Source organism: Alosa sapidissima, chromosome 3, assembly GCF_018492685.1.
Source record: "Alosa sapidissima isolate fAloSap1 chromosome 3, fAloSap1.pri, whole genome shotgun sequence".
Taxonomy (NCBI): Eukaryota; Metazoa; Chordata; class Actinopteri; order Clupeiformes; family Clupeidae; genus Alosa; species Alosa sapidissima.
The window spans coordinates 16922371-16939628 of NC_055959.1; the positions used below are offsets into that span (position 1 = coordinate 16922371).

Genomic DNA, 17258 nt, shown 5'->3' on the forward strand with positions numbered 1-17258 from the left:
ACGAATGTCAATCCGCAGGTGGGTTGGTCATGTATGTTTATCAGCGTGGGTTTTGCACGCATAGGCTACGGTCTACTACATGGAAAGCCCCTCAACCTGTCATGATAAATTAAAAATGCAAGGCTTACAGCAAACGCTGAGTTAGGTAGGCTACAGTTTTTCAGACGCCCAGATACCTATGTCGTGTGAATGCAGGTATTAAAAAACAAAACAAAAACAGTTTTAATATCGACTATCTACACAATTGATATAACGAAACAGTTCTAAGAAACCAGTTGGAATAGCTTCACATTTCTACTGAAAACAGATGGCTGCCTGAGTGGCAAAGGAAACCATGGCAGAGAAATGAAACTGAAACGAAGATCTCTCGTTCAGTAGGCATACGGAGCTTTAGGCTACAGTCTATGGTGCGGATCTGCGTTGATTCACGTAAGTGTAGAAGACTTTGGATATCGTTGAAAATGAACATAGGATAATCATCTACATTCTATATTATGTCAATAAGAATATTTTAGTAGCCTACAGCAGTTGGATTCACAATGGAGTTGAACTGTTAACCAGTTTGTAAACGATTTCTTAGCGGAATGTTATCGAACAGACAAAGTGAAAGTAGCCTAACGTAAGGATAACATCAGAAAATTGTCATTACTTACCTTTAATAATTTAACGAACTACTTAAAAATAGCCATCTGACAAACAAATAACAGAAGGCTAGCCTTTTATGCTGCAGATGTTCCACTGATTGCCAAAGTAGGTTATAGGCTTACAGGCCTACAGATCAAACCAGGAGATTGGCCTAGTCTTTGTAGGTTAAATGAAGAAACGTAATACATAAACTAATATGTCATTGCTTTTCACAGGACCCTAAATAAACCTACAATGATGTCCTCTGATGAGGTAAGAGGCAACTGACACCCCAGTGCTTATCATAAAAACACTGACTTTCTTGACAGACAGACAGACTGACTGACTGTTGTTTTTCAGGATTACTCACTGGTCTCAGATCCTGAACTGCAAAGAATCCAGTTTGAAATAAATAAATGCAAAGTAAGCCAGTTTATGTTTGTTTATTCATAGATTAAATGTGGCTGTATGCTTGCAGAAATCACAGCTGTCCTTATTTTTTGTCCTCTTCTCAGATGCAATATGAAGGTATCATCAGTGATCAAAAAGTGCTTATTGAGGCCTGTGAAACCAACTTGCACTTCACCAAACAGTTTGACCAGCGCGCTGTTACCATGAGGGCAGCCCTGCAGGCTGAGGAGAAGAGGCAAGAAGATGTCTTGGAAATGGAGAAAGTGAGTTTACATATTTGGGTTTTATGGTTGTCTATTTTGTGCCGTATAGTTGCATATTATTTTACAACCTGTTCAGGCATTAGGATGGGCACACAACCTGCAGCCCTTCCTCACTTGTTATTTAATCTGAAAATGTGTCAGTCATGGTAAATGCCTGGACACTGCTGATTTGTCCCTCTGAAATGATACATCAGTGTTGTGCTGCCACAGAAGAGAGCAGAGACGAGCTTCTGAAAGATGCTGTATAAAAATGAGTCCGATGTTATTAATATGAATGCTATCTGTCTGTGCTGCAGAGGAAAATCACTGACCTCATGGAAGAGCAGAGCAGGCTCAAGTCAGAGATTCAGAGCGTGCAGCAGGACATCCAGAAAATGGAGGAAACCAACTACAGCCTGAGACAGCAATCAGATGTGAGTTTGGCACATGCCACTCATAGTGGCGTACTATGATGGGGAAAAGGTGTGTGTGTGTCTGTGGTTCTAGGTGTGTGTATGTGTGTGTGTGTGTGTGTCTGTGTGTGTGTGTCTGTGTGTGTGTCATTGCATTCTGGGGTGATTGTTTTACTTTCAGTAACGCAAGTTCAAGACAGAGGGCCTGTGTGCGTTCATTGTGGTTCTGTCAGAATTCTTTCTGAAGGCCCTGTTGTTATTGTTGTTGTTATAGTTGTTGCATGTTTCACGGCGATATTCCAGATGTGGGTATACTATGAAAAAAGATGTTGAGCCTAAAATGTGGCAAGCAGATGCAAAGGGTTCATGGCTATTGCCTTGTTGCTTACCATTTTGTATGTGGCTTAAAGCGAACAATTGACCAAGGTGTACACAACAACGTTCAAATTCAACAAAGCTCAACAACGTTCAAATTTTCTAAAAGGTTCGTCTGGGGTCACCCAGGCTATATATTTTGGCCAGTGACTTGGAAAGGACTATACAACCCTAACAACAAAAACAGTGATTTTTTATAGCCATATAGCTATTTCTATATAGGCAGAAATATAGGCCAACTAGGTTCACAGAGTCAGTTGCTGTGATAATTGATTCAAGATTTGAGTTAAGTGTCTTATCGGAACGGAAATCCCTAATGTCAAGGTGAACAAACTCAGATATTTGACAAAACCCTCTTTCTGGAACAATCCCCAGGTGTCTACTGCAGTGCCTGAGAGAAAAGTGGTTTTCAAGGGCCAGACATCTGGCGGGGGGGATTCCTCAGGGTTTGACATAATTGCCAGAATTTTGTACCCCATGGAAGGTGGCACTGCACTGATCACTTTTGAGGATGAGACAGGTAAGCGTCAACAACCCATTTTTATTGAAGTATTATTTAAGTAGATCAATGTACAGTCAATGACCTGAAATGAAGCAAAGGCAAGAGGTAAACAGCCAAAACAACTGTAGATTACCAAAACTGAAAAGGCCTTTTTCAGAGTTATAAGAAGGTTTTTTGAAGGGATCATGGGTAAATTAATCCTTTAAAGTGCATGCAAACAACATGTACAGGTATCTCAACATTTCTTAATGACTTAAACCCAGAATGCATGATGAACTTAAGGTGTGATAAGTAGTTACTTAAGAATTTATGTATTTAAGTATGAGGAAGGCTAGGGTCTACCAAATGTAACTTAAAACATTTGCTGTCATGACTAGTGCCATTTCTAGTTTGAATATTCGTCTCTCCCATCTTTCCACTCTAGTGGCTCAACATATCCTAAAAATGAGGGACCATGAGGTTCAGCTGGATGGTAACATCACTCTCAATGTGCAGGCCTTACCTGTACATCTCTTGGTGCCCAGCTATGTAGAGGTACTGTTAATACCTTGATGTCATAGCACTGATATGGTGCTGTTGCAATAACAATTTATCTTCATGTTAATGTGTAAGCCAGTTTTGGGTAGTTTGTTTAATACTCAAACTTGAGCTAGTGTAAATTATTATCATGTCATTTTTAGTGTAAGAATGGCATGGTATTCATTTTTAAATGTAAGTGGATGTGCAAGTAAGTGTACTTGTTCACCATCTCTCAGCTGGATACTCAGGTATGTCCTCAACGTGTTCTGGTGTCCAACCTGCCCAAAATGGAGTCCGAGGATCGTCTGCTGGACAAACTGGAGATCTATTTCTCTAAGAGGAAGAATGGGGGTGGGGAGGTGGAGGAGACAGACATGCTGCATGACTCTGGCAATGTGGTCGTCACCTTCGTAGAGAACAATAGTATGTACAATTCAATCCCTGTACACACACACACACACACACAAACACAGAATGACTCTAGGGAGAGACCTGCTTAACTACATGTGATTTATTTCTGACTGTTAGTTATCCAGCAACAAGCTCTCGGGATCAAGTGTACTTCCTCTTTATTTTGAGTAATTTCCTCTCCCCTATTGTGCCCTCTAGTGGACATTCTTTGTCATACAACATTCAGCCACTCATGAAATCTCTTCTCACAGTTGCCAAAGGCCTGACTGATAAGCAGGACCACGAGGTGAAAATTGATGGAGAAAAAAATCACAAGATTAAAGTCACTCCATTCCTCAATGGAAAAATTGCAGACCTTCAGGTATGTGGAGCTAAGTGCTTGTCTTTCTATTATAAGGGCTTCTAAAAATGTTTCCACCAGATTATTCTAATCTAACTTTTTAATGTAAAGTCACTCTAGCAAGTTCCCAACATGTCAAAACCCAGAGGTGTTTAATTGGGGGCCTAGCAGCGAAGCTGCGAAGGCACCCATTGAGTTACTAGCTTTTTCTATTATTACACTTCCGCCATTGGAGTCTATGGCAGCCCATAGACTGCATGGCTAAAAAGTGCTGAAATTTGGCAGAAAGTTTTGGGACACTCCACTGACCACTCACACTCATTTACGGATCTCTAAACCCAGCCGTCTAGCGCCACCAACGGGTCAAATTTGGCCGAAAACAGAACCGCTGGGTCTAAAGTTATGAAATTCGGCGCACTGATTCAGAACCGTCCCATGATCACTCTCGCCAATTTACAGAACTCTATGCCCAACACTCTAGCGCCACCAATGGGTCGAACCTGGATTGCATTCACGCACGTGACCATTGAACGGTGGGTCCGATTTTCACAAATCAGGCACTGTTGTAATCCCTGGACCGACCTGAGTTCCATGACTCCTATTACGTTACTTTCCGCCATATTGGACCTCCCCCATATTGGATTTAGTCCAAACTCTACTAAAAGTTCCAGCGTTCACAAATTTCATCCGATTTTCACGGAACTTGGCGGAGATGATCTTCTGCCCGAGCCGCACAAACGATACTTGTCAGATTTTTCAATTTCATTTTTGTTTGCCCGTGACAGCCAATCAATTATGGCGATGAACCCGCCAAACAGGAAGTGGACTAACATCTCTGTGACGCTTTGAGTTAACATAATAAAACTCGATACCATTTGTCAGGACTAGGGTTGCAAAGGGGCGGAAAAATTCCGGTAAATTTCCGGAAACTTACCGGAAACTTTCCATGGGAAGTTAAGCTGGGGAATTTTGGAAATATTCCAAATTGGAAACTTTCATGGAATTAAAGGAAATTATGGGAATTAATGGGAATTTACGGGAATTAACTGGGAGTTTTTTTGTAATTCCTACTGTTTCATATACAGACATTAACATTTTGTTTCGTAATAAGCAATATGATTTGTTTGTTCGTATTTTCGTTTAGCTTAGCATACAAAGATAGCTAACATGCTAGCGGGAATCCCATTCTCTGCCTATGGTTTACTAGCGTGCTAAGCTAGCGACACTGAAACCACTGAACTGCCCAAGATACACCACGCCACTCAACAACAAAATCCAATTGGTTGGAACATTGACTGACAATTTCTTCAGTTAGAATCCCAGAAAATGGTAAAACAAATAATGACACAACATACCAACCCAACCTTATAGATTATGTAAATGATATATAAATTGTCAAGCTTAATCAGACAGATTAATCGTCCCATTACAGTTTATGCAAAATGACGTACACCCATTTGAATGAGGACAAAAGTGACGACAAGCCCATAACTGGGCAACTCTGTTTGCAAACTTCCCCCAGTTTCACACCAGTTATTCCCACATGAGATGACATTTTCACTGGGAATTTATTTTCCCCATGCACATGAATGCATCATAGGTTTCCTTTATGTCTAGTAGCCTATGCTGATTGCTGTGTGCATGGGATTGACGCCTCTGCAGGGTAGAAATTTGACTGAAATTGCATTAAATCAGGTTGTTTTAACTAATATTATGATGGGGTTTTGTCCACTACATTTAAGTTCCCTGTTATAGACTAACTTGCCATATTAAAAATTCCCAGTTTATTCCCATTAATTCCCGTTTATTCCCGTTAATTTCCGTATATTCCTGTTAATTCCCATGGAAAGTTTCCAACTTTGAAAATTCCCGGAATTTTGCAACCCTAGTCAGGACACTGTCCCAATCACTCACAGCAATTTTTATGCATATACATTGAACACTCTAGCGCCACTACCAGTTCAACGCTGGACATGTGTTCATGCGCGTGATCCTTGACTCTTTTGTCTGATTTTCACAATTGAGGTAGCGTGTGAATCCTTGGACCATCCCGAGTTCATCGACCCCTATTCCATCACTTTCCGCCATATTGGACCTCCGCCATATTGGATTTAGTCCAAACTCTACGAAAAGTTTCAGTGGTTACAAATTTCATCTGATTTTCACAGAACTTGGCGGAGATGATCTCCAGACCGAGCCGCACAAACGATACTTGTCAGATTTTTAAATTTCAAGTTTATTGGCCCATGACAGCCAATCAAATATGGCGATGAAGCTGCAAAACAGGAAGTGGGCCAACATCTCGGCTATGCTTTAATGTATGAAGTCCAAACTTGGTATAGGGACTTGTTATCTGAATGTGAGGACGCACTAGGAAATTGGCATCATTTGGCCTCTATAGGGGGCGCTGCAATTCACCCCTTGCAGACACATGACGGCTCCATGCTGGATGGCAAAAAGATGGGAGACGGACGGCAAATTACATTATGTCATAAAGATTATGATGAACTGAACACCATTACTATAACATCTTTGTAGTTCAATGTATTGCTGTTTGGGGTCTGATAGTCAAAGAAGATGCCAGTGGTGTTGTTAGATGAAATGGGTCATGATCGCAAATGTAAAGTTATTAAAACTGGTGGTAACAGCAAGGGGAGATAACGTTACGTTAGGCTACTGTAATTAACATTATGGTAAATGAACACCCATAAGTATTTCTGGACTAAAATATTGCAAAGCGATTTGGTTAGTTTATTTGTCTTGCTTTTATCAGTTGTAACATAGTCAAAACTTTAAGAATGTCATATCAGAACATGAAATAATAACTAGCTGCCACACTTAGAAGCTAGCTATTCTAGCTAACGTTTATCGTAGCTCATAGTGCTAGGGCTAATGTAACTCATCAGTTTGTACATTGCCCAGCGAATAAACTTACTTCTTACATGTCTTAACCCTTTAGGCGCCAGAGGTTTTTTTCCGAAACGATCAATTTTGACATCTTCATTTCAAAAGGCTATATCTTAAAAGTGATAAGAGATAGAGACTTTCTGTAAATTAGAGAAATATTAAGGATGACCCAAAGTGTATGTAGAGATTAAATGTTTATATCTAATTTGCATATTATGACGTCATATGGTGGCGGCCATCTTGGATTATAGAATTTTCATGAAAAGTTGCATGTTTGAATGATAAATGCACCACTTCTTTCCCCCCAAAATGTCCCTCACCTTCTGAATGCTATATTGCACAATACTGAATGCTCAGGTAAATAGTAAGTAGTGAACAAACTGTGTAAATCATTACTAATAAATGGCAGAAACAAACCAAATGCATGTAGCAGTAGACTGGCCTTTTGCTGTAGAGATTTTCCATTTACTACATACAGTAGGCACTCTGATTCCATGTATGGGGCACATATATATTATTCAGATGACACACAAACACAAGTAGACAAGACCTGTTTAGTTCAAAAGCTCATTTGCCACGGCAAGGCACAGATCAGGAGTGAGATGACGAGACAAGACAAGAGACAATGTTAGTATTTTTTTTCTTTTTGTTGATGTTTTTTTGTTTTTTTTCTTAGCTGACAAAGACACACACATCACAAGGACATGAACACACAAAAAGGAACACATAGTGTACTGTATGTCCTAAATGATCAGGGAAGTAGATAGCAAATCAACAGTGTAAATCATTACTAAATGGCTGACTTTTTTTTTTTTATGTAGCAGGCCTTTTGCTGTAGAGATAATGACTCCCTATCCCTATCCATACAGGGCCGGCATTCCCATCATCTTGTGATAGACTATGCATGACCTAATGTGTGTGTGTGTGTGTGGGAGAGGGAGAGAGCGTGTCACCACCTCCACCATGCGAGCAGCATGGCCAGATCTGCCTCGCGCGCGCCGAGTGGAGAGAATTTGCGCAGCTCGGACTAGGCCTACTGTCATTCTCATTGCGACTCCCCACACTGCCACTACGTTCCCCCCTAACTGTCCTATGAGCACTTCGACCTCGTCTAACATACCCAGTGGCATTAGACAAAGGCTCCACCACGTTACTGTCGCCGCGATTGTGGAGAGGCACACGTTCAGAAGACAGAAGCTAGCGCTATGGATATTAGGCTACCTCCAGCCTCGTTCGCCACACCACTAACACCCTGCTAACTTCCCGATGAACACTCCGAACCTGTGAAACATTATTCCCACCAGTGACATTGGGCAAACGATTCAACGTTTGTGCTTGGTGTAAGCTAAACTATGGAGTAAACTCTCACTTTGTCCAGCTGCATCATTGCAAGGCAGGGACGCATCTGAAGCCTCACTAAACGAATCACCGTCATTTTCTGAAGGCAGATATTCCCCTTCAGAATCAGGGTCCGCGAATAGAAGACCCAACACTTCATTTCAGGTAAACTTTTTTGATGCCATTAGACGATAATCTAATGCAAATACTCGCTGACGTTGACAATATCGCTCTGACAAAGTGGCTCACACGCACACTAGCTCCGGTATTTCATACACTGATTCAACGCGCTGTAGCTAGAAAGTTTTGTTTAAAGCGTGTCCTTTTTTCGACTCGGGGATGACGTATGACATGTCTGCCATCTAGTGGAGTGGAAGTCGAACGAAATATGACACCCTATTTGACTAAATCGGCCGTTTTATTCAGTACCGCATCTTGTCGACTATAGTCGCCTGTGGCGCCTAGAGGGTTAAGTTAAAGAATTGAAAGAAATAGGAAATTTAAAAAAAACTTGAACGGTATTATCTGTTTACATTCAGATCTTGCCAAAGACTTTGCCTAAGTGCTATCTGCCGTCCTGTTCGGAGTCTATGGTTGCTATAGCAACCGCTGCTGTGCTTCATACACTGAGGAGATAAGCATGCAATTGTGGTTGAAATACTCCCGAAACACAAAGAAAACAAACCAAAATATATCTATGCAAGAACATGGGATGTTGTTGTATTCCAAACAATAAGCCAACAGTCGTGGAAGGGCATTACTACGGTTAAATCTCACTATAATCTCCTAGCTGTGCGATATGTCCCATTACAACCCATTGATTTGATTCGTGTTCTTGCCGTCCACTAGGCTATTTTGCTGTGGCGCGAACAAAACGTGACGTCACTTGCAAGGGGTGAATACAGGAAGTGAGCTTGTATCTCAGCAACGCTTTGATGTACTAAGTCCAAACTTGGTATAAGGGCATGTTACCTGATTATGATGACACCCTAGGAAATTGGCATCATTTGGCCTCTATAGGGGGCACTGCAATACAGGAAGTGAACTTGTATCTCAGCAACGCTTTGATGAAGTCCAAACTTGGTACAGGGACTTGGTATCTGATTGTGATGATGCAATAGGAAATTGGCATCATTTGGCCTCTAGGGGTGCTGTAATAGACAAATTCAGCTCACATCTCAGCAAGTCTTTGGTGTATGAAGTCCAGGGACATAGTAGCTGATTCTGAGAACGCACAAGGACATTGGTGTAATTTGTGCCTCAAGGGGCACTATCACAAAGTAAATGAGCTTATTTCTCAGCCATTCTTTATCCAATTGCAATCAAACTTGCTGTGAGTGCTTGCTCATGCCATGGCAACTCCATTCCTGGTAAAGCGCACTGCTTGGCCCCCACATTGCTGCTTGCAGCTATATTTGAATATGTGGTTGTTGGATGGTGTGTAGGATGATGAAATAATGAAATAAGGGAAAAAATACAACAGTGTCTATTTGCATCCTGGTAGTGCAGGTATGAAGAGAGCAATAGGAGCCTATATTGTATAAGTATATATACTCTTTTGATCCCGTGAGGGAAATTTGGTCTCTGCATTTATCCCAATCCGTGAATTAGTGAAACACACTCAGCACACAGTGAACACACAGTGAGGTGAAGCACACACTAATCCCGGCGCAGTGAGCTGCCTGCTACAACAGCGGCGCTCGGGGAGCAGTGAGGGGTTAGGTGCCTTGCTCAAGGGCATTTCAGCCGTTCCTACTGGTCGGGGGTTCGAACCGGCAACCTTCCGGTTACAAGTCTGAAGCGCTAACCAGTAGGCCACGACTGCCCATTGACAGCCATGATTTAGTGTGCATGCAGACAAAACACATGGTGGACATTCATTTTCTTCTCAGTAGAAGGTGCAATTTGTGCAAGTTTTGGCATTAACATATGTTTTGATGACATTCATTCAGTGAATGTATACAATCTTTAGTTTGTTAGCTCTACAACAAAATCAAAGGTAAGATAAGGACAGTTGAGTCAGTGCTTGATGCAGAAAACTTCACACCTGATTAACAAGTATATGGTGGTGCAGTGGTTAGAGGAGATTATTTGAAAGTCTTGGTTGATGCATGTTTTTTATTCGCTTTAACGGAAACCTTTGCTAAATATCTTAGCATTACCAAGCAATTAGAAAGGCACATACCTTTATTGAACTTCAGTAGGGAAAATTCTGTTTGACACTTTGGCACAAAGAAACGTAGTTAACATCGTACAAAGAATGGAGATATGTGTATGCGCAATATCTGTGTGTGTAAGCTAAGCAAGCTGCGAAAGCACATTTGTAGGTCCCAGCTGTGAAGCACATCAAACTACAAAACAGCCTAGGCCCACAACACCCAAGTGTGAATAGCTACAGGATCAGAGTTAATGTGAGTCCATGGCGGTCGCTGTGATGCCTATTAGTGGCAGAGACTCTGGCTGGCCTCATGGTATCACCCCCTCATCTTTGTCCTTAATGCAGCAGATGAAGACTTTAATGCTGTTTCTTAAATATACATATAGTATCTGCAAGCCTAGGATTTGGGTGTAAATACAATTGTTTGCTAAAGACACCTGGGTGCTTTTTCTCTGCTATGCCATGGATAATACAATTCATAGTGAAACATATGTAGCCTTTACAACTGATGGCTGAACACATCTGTCCTGAGTTTTCCTCTGATTGTGTGTCTCCACACCTCAGACTCGTGAGACTGTGTGCCAACGCAGCGTGCTGCTCACAGGCATCTCAGCCATCATGGACCAAGACAGCCTGCAGGACCTGCTTGAGATCCACTTCCAGAAGACCAGCAATGGTGGCGGAGAGGTGGACAACATCATCTACAACCCTCTGGGTCAGCACACACTGGCTGTGTTTGAGGAGGACTCTTCCACTGAGGCCCAGAGCCAGTGAAATGTCCACACTTCACAGTCTAAGCACTCTCATCTAATGTTTATCAAGGGCTATACTCCATATGGGATGAATTATCAGATGAGAGGAACCCTCGTTGGAGGAACCCTCAATTACCTCATAATTGATAATGATAATGCTGGGTTGTATCTTGGACATTAGTTATTTCTGTCATTGTATGAAGTCTTTCATGTCTCATAATGGCTTACTCTGTAATATTAGTAAATGGGTCTCAGTGGTTATTATTCAGTTTTACACTTAATATTTTTCAGTGATAATGATTATGTGATGTTAAGCTTCTCTTGTACAATAACCAGAATGAACTAGATGTACCGCATAGCGGTACAAAATATGACCGCCGCTCAGTCCTGTAAATCCGTTCCGCGAAAATAAATCACACTTCAATTTGTCTCCATATTTTACTCCATCCCACACTTTTGTGTATGCTTGTTTGGCATGCCTGAGTGTGTGTGTGCGGCTGCACAGAAAGTAGCCTACTGGTGCTGAAAAGGTGAATAGATTGTAGAATAGCCAAAGAAGATGTAGCATTGTTATAAAACCTTTAAAATCTCTAAACAATCACAAGTAGGGCAGTTCATCACAGTTCATCCATTGCAACTGGATTGATGAAAGGTCACTTACACCTGTAGGCTACATTGTATTTGGGAAAAGCAAAAGGTATCAGCATAATGTTATTTATTTATTTATTTATTTATTTTATGTATTTATAAACAAAAACATCTCTGTCAGTTCCATGCCGTTTTCAACAGCTATCAAAAACAAAGGTCATTTTTGGATGGATGGATTTTTTGTGAATGTTTCTTCTTCTACATAAGATTTGTGTCATCTTTAGTTCATGTCAGAGGTGGGACCAAGTCACTGTTTGGCAAGTCACAAGTAAGTCCCAAGTCTTAGCACTCAAGTCCAAGTCAAGTCCCAAGTAAATACAGAGAAGGGCAAGTCGAGTCCGAGTCCAAGTCCAAGTCTCATCAAAGCCAAGTCGAGTCCAAGTCCAAGTCCCAATCTTTTTCAAGTCCTGAACAAGTCATCAGGTACTCTTCACTTAATAATGGCATTATTAGACTATCGATCATAATTTTAACACTTCCATCTAATCCACAGATTTTTTTTTTTATAAATACAGATTAAAATATGTTCAATGTTTCTGTCTTGAAATCTTTTACGATATATGCATGCGCATACAATATACACATGTGCATACCTGAGTAATCTGTACAAAACGGATAGCTACATGACAAATAAAAATATTGTTTTTCCAAATTTCGGAGCCCACTGTAAGGATGAGTAATAATTTGACTGATGGCATTTCACTGCGCTAGGCCACAGATTTGCCTGCAAACAATTTATTAGGCTGTCTGCCAGTGGCGACTCATAAGGGAAGCCAAGGTCAACACTTTTATATTATTTAAAAGATAATAATGACACAGTAATTTTGTTTTAAAGTATTCATTTCTTAAGAAATACTACACATGTGATGCTGTTTATCTCATTTGTAAATGGTTCACTGTCACTTTAAGCCCATTGTGTGTCACTGTCCACACATTCTCATAATGATCTTTTTTACCAGCTCCATTCCTATGGCTAGTCCACAAACTCAAACATTGTTTGTGCCACATGAATAGGACAATATTAACAATGATAAGCATTATATTAAGTTGGCACAAACAGCTTTCATTCCTTTGGAAATAGATGCATGTATGACATGATGCTTGCTTGACATTTTCTGTTTGCAATTAAATGTGAATTATGAGCCTGGTAGCCAGTAGCCACCTAGCTAGCTGAGTGGAATGCGTTTCAATCGGCATATCAATGTGCTTCATGTAAACAAATTATTGAATAGGCCTACTTCAAGACTCACCATTTCCATTAAACAAAGGCAAAGACAACTCTTCATATTCTTGTCCACTTTCCAAATCACAGTGAGTGCAGCCTATGTCATAGTGACCTGGATCTCATAGTTTAGAACAGTAGTGAGAACCGGATAAATCCGCAATTTCCCCTAATCTCGTATTTGTTGCCTTCATGATTTCCTTTTATACGTTTCTTATATTTAAAAGAAAATATCAAATCATCATCAACAATGACAAGCCAGCTGGAACCTGCCACTCGTTTTCTCTCCCTCTCGTGCGTGCTTAGATGGGGTTCTCAATTAAATGGAGTAGGCTAGCATAAGTTCAAGTTGGATCTTAATGGAGAGGACTCGAAAAGTATCATCTTTATGTAACATGCTGTTGGTGCATTTTGACATTGTAAACGTTCTCTAACAAGAGTGCAAATGCAGTTTGCAGTAAAGCTACTAGTTATTAGCTAAATGTTGGTCGTTTCTCTGTCTCTTGGTGCCCTACACACAGTGCGTAACGCATGTGGGGGTAGCGGCAGCACTGAACTGTGCTCTGGACTGGCCGCTTGTCTCCGCTATTTTTTTTTTTTTTTTAGTCGCGGGGAAAGCATCTCTGGGGTGACTGGTCCACGATCAGGAAATTTAGTTTTTGACTCGAGACATGTCAAGTCGTCACAAGTCAAAGAGGCAAAGTCCGAGTCAAGTCTCGAGTGAATAGTATTCAAGTCCAAGTCGAGTCGCAAGTCATGCCGAATTTTATCAAGTCAAGTCTGAAGTCATTAAAATCATGACTCGAGTCTGACTCGAGTCCAAGTCATGTGACTCGAGTCCACATGTCTGGTTCATGTAATAGCCTACTTTATTGTCAATGCACAAATTAAGTAACAGTAGCCTAGTCTGAAACGAAATGCTGTTTTACATCTAACCAGTGGTGCACTGACATGTCCAAATGGGCCTTGATGAAATGCGTCGCTAGACTGTTCATACACATTTTAACGGGCCAAAGTTGAAGAGCTTTTGTCCGTTATTGTTCGTGCAAATATAGGCTGATTCATGTTCCCTTGCATTGTTTAACTGAGGTCCATGGCTAGTCTGGCTTTCATCAGACCAAGCTCAATCTTTTAAGAAATCAAAAAATAAATAGCGGGCAGATCAGGCTGGGTTCACCCAGCCTAGTCCATAGGCACCCGATATTGTTTAATTTTCCGATTGAGATATACACGCTCTGGCTATTCTAAATGCAAAAATGCATCAGGGAGTTATGACAAAACGGTAACTAACAAACTAGATCCTAATAGAAAGCTGTTAGCTTCCCTAAGCTACAGGTAGGATTATAAGGTAGGCCTATTTACAACATAAATTGTCAATAGGCTATGCTGGCGACACAAATAAAATCTCCTTTGGAAACCAATGGCTTACGCCTTACAGTATCAAGCGGACTTAAACGGTCATATCGTGGCGAAAAGTTGTAATAACATTCACGCAGCTCCATGAGTCAAGGAAAGCGCGAATGAAGTAGCCACTTCTAAATGGCACCCACTACACAGTAGCTTAAGGTGTGTTGCTAAAGCAGCCATAATGAAATGAAGGTGTCATTGTTTGGATACTTCACACACACGTGCTTTTTAATTTCACAGACTACAACTACCAAACTGTAATCAAAGCACATCGATTCCCCTCTCACACCCTGCACGCACTTAAAACAAAATACAGGCGTCTCAGTCTCACGCATGTATAGGCAAAACTGTATCAGACCGGTGTAACGTTGGTAAATCTTCCATTGCACAGAATGCTTTTGTAGCACGTGCAATAAATGACAGTCGAAAGATACAAACAGTGCTGCTATACATTTGCTTGGTATAACCGCATTTATAGTTTTCTACAAATGCAATCAATCAAATGCCTCCATCACTCAACCAACGCTAACGGTAACATTACCTAGGTCCTTATTGATATTACAAGATTAACGTACCTGCAGTAAAAACCAAGCATGTCCGATAAACATCCTCAGATTTATTTCGGCTTCAAGAAGAAATGGGAATTACACTTCATGTGAACATCGTCCTATCCTTATTAGATGTTCGCTGCGGTAAATTGTAGGAACAGTCCTTGTAGGAAGCGTCCATTGTTTTTTCCAACCCACTTTTAACTTCCAACAAAATTACGTCTCACTGCAACGATGCGCCATCTAGTGGACAAACGACTACTTCTCGCCAATACTGAAAATGCAGCCATGATGATGATGAATATTTATTTTGGCTTTCTTTTAATCCTACTGAATTTGTAATTATGTATCGGCCGTTCTAATACAGATAGTATGTGGGTGCCTGTGTGTGTGCATGTGTATATGTGTGCACCGCCATTTAAAGGCCAATGAGTGTACAGTCACTAAATGTACACATAACCTAATTTTTTTAGACCCCCCATGGATGAAATTCTACGAAACTACGAAAGGTGGTGGTCCAGTTTTCTGTGAATATCTCGAGAACCGTAGGGCCTAGGAGGTCCACCTTTTTTATGTATGTTGGTCTTAAGGGGGCATGTCAACCCATCCCATTACCACTTATTTCATGTATAGCGCCACCTAGTTAAAAATTAAAAAGCAAAAAATTAGGTGTTTTCATCACAATATCTCTGGCTGACAAGGTCAAAACTGCACGAAATTAAACGTGTAGGATCATTATGACACCCTCCGAATGCATGCCAAGTTTTGTGTACTTTCGTTCATGGGGGGCCTTACAATAAAATCATTTATGTGTACATTTAGTGACGTACACCAACAAGGATTCCCGGGACACTGAAAGACCAGGGTACACAAAACTTGGTGGGCATGTACCCCCACATGGATAGCATGGAACTGTCATTTTTCGTTTTGATCTGTAGCCCCCCCGCTGGACTGGACCCCCCGAAAGGAGGGTAGGGCAGACACAGTTCTCTGTGAATATCTTGAGAACTGTAGGGCCTAGGATGACCAATTTTTTCCGTATGTTTGCCTCCAGGGGTCATGTTAACCCATTCCATGTGCACACATGTGCATAATCAGATACACACGCACACACATACATTTACAGTAATCATACGTATGACACATACTCACACAGTAGACATATGTACGCATGCATGCACATGCACAAACACACATACGCAGGCAAACACATAAGCACGCACATACACACACACACACCCACACACATAAACATAAACTTGTACACGCACACATGCACACAATTCAAGAATTTTTCCCGTCATCTACTTCCTGAATTTTTGGTCATTGATACCCGGGACACTGAACCACCGGGGTACATGAAATTTGGTGGGTATGTAGCCCCACTAGACTTTTACGGAAAAATTTCATTTCGTCCCCGGGGACCACCACCCTCACCCCGCCCACAAGCCGTGCCCTCCCCTCCCGGGCTGGGCCCCCCGAACCGCAAAAAAAACAGTTTTTCCTAAATAACTACCTGAACCGTGGCACTGAGGATGAAGAATCTTTTATGGTATGTTGGTCTCAAGGGCCCACATCAACCTGGCTCATAATCACTCATTTGTGATTTGCAACCCCCCCCCCCCCCGGTAAAAAATGAAAATGCAAAAATGCAATATTATTCTGCTTTAATCGCCCCTATCTTCAGTTAAGATGTTCAGAACTGCACCAAATTTTATGTGTATAATTGACCTGGCATTCTCTGGGGGTATGCCAAGTTTCGTAGAATTTCATCCATGGAGGGGTCTAAAAAAATTAGGTTAAGTGTACATTTAGTGACTGTACACTCATTGGCCTGTAAATGGCGGTGCACACATATACACATGCACACACACAGGCACCCACATACTATCGGTATTAGAACGGCCGATACATAATTACAAATTCAGTAGGATTGAAAGAAAGCCAAAATAAATATTCATCATCATCATCATGGCTGCATTTTCAGTATTGGCGAGAAGTAGTCGTTTGTCCACTAGATGGCGCATCGTTGCAGTGAGACGTAATTTTGTTGGAAGTTAAAAGTGGGTTGGAAAAACAATGGACGCTTCCTACAAGGACTGTAATTTACCGCAGCGAACATCTAATAAGGATAGGACGATGTTCACATGAAGTGTAATTCCCATTTCTTCTTGAAGCCGAAATAAATCTGAGGATGTTTATCGGACATGCTTGGTTTTTACTGCAGGTACGTTAATCTTGTAATATCAATAAGGACCTAGGTAATGTTACCGTTAGCGTTGGTTGAGTGATGGAGGCCCATTTGATTGATTGCATTTGTAGAAAACTATAAATGCGGTTATACCAAGCAAATTGATAGCAGCACTGTTTGTATCTTTCGACTGTCATTTATTGCACGTGCTACAAAATCATTCTGTGCAATGGAAGATTTACCAACGTTA

At 41.1% G+C, this 17258-nt stretch overlaps 1 protein-coding gene across 1 annotated transcript; it reads left to right on the plus strand.

The window, feature by feature from the left end:
- Positions 1-57: 57 nt before the first annotated feature.
- On the plus strand, positions 58-11426 carry ifi35 (interferon-induced protein 35). Its single transcript, XM_042087588.1, has 10 exons — positions 58-429; positions 861-897; positions 985-1047; positions 1140-1298; positions 1595-1711; positions 2441-2585; positions 2992-3101; positions 3323-3509; positions 3749-3858; positions 10805-11426. Exons 2-10 carry the CDS (start codon positions 880-882, stop codon positions 11012-11014), a joined length of 1119 nt encoding a protein of 372 aa, XP_041943522.1. The 5' UTR covers positions 58-429; positions 861-879; the 3' UTR covers positions 11015-11426.
- The last annotated feature ends 5832 nt before the right edge of the window (positions 11427-17258 follow it).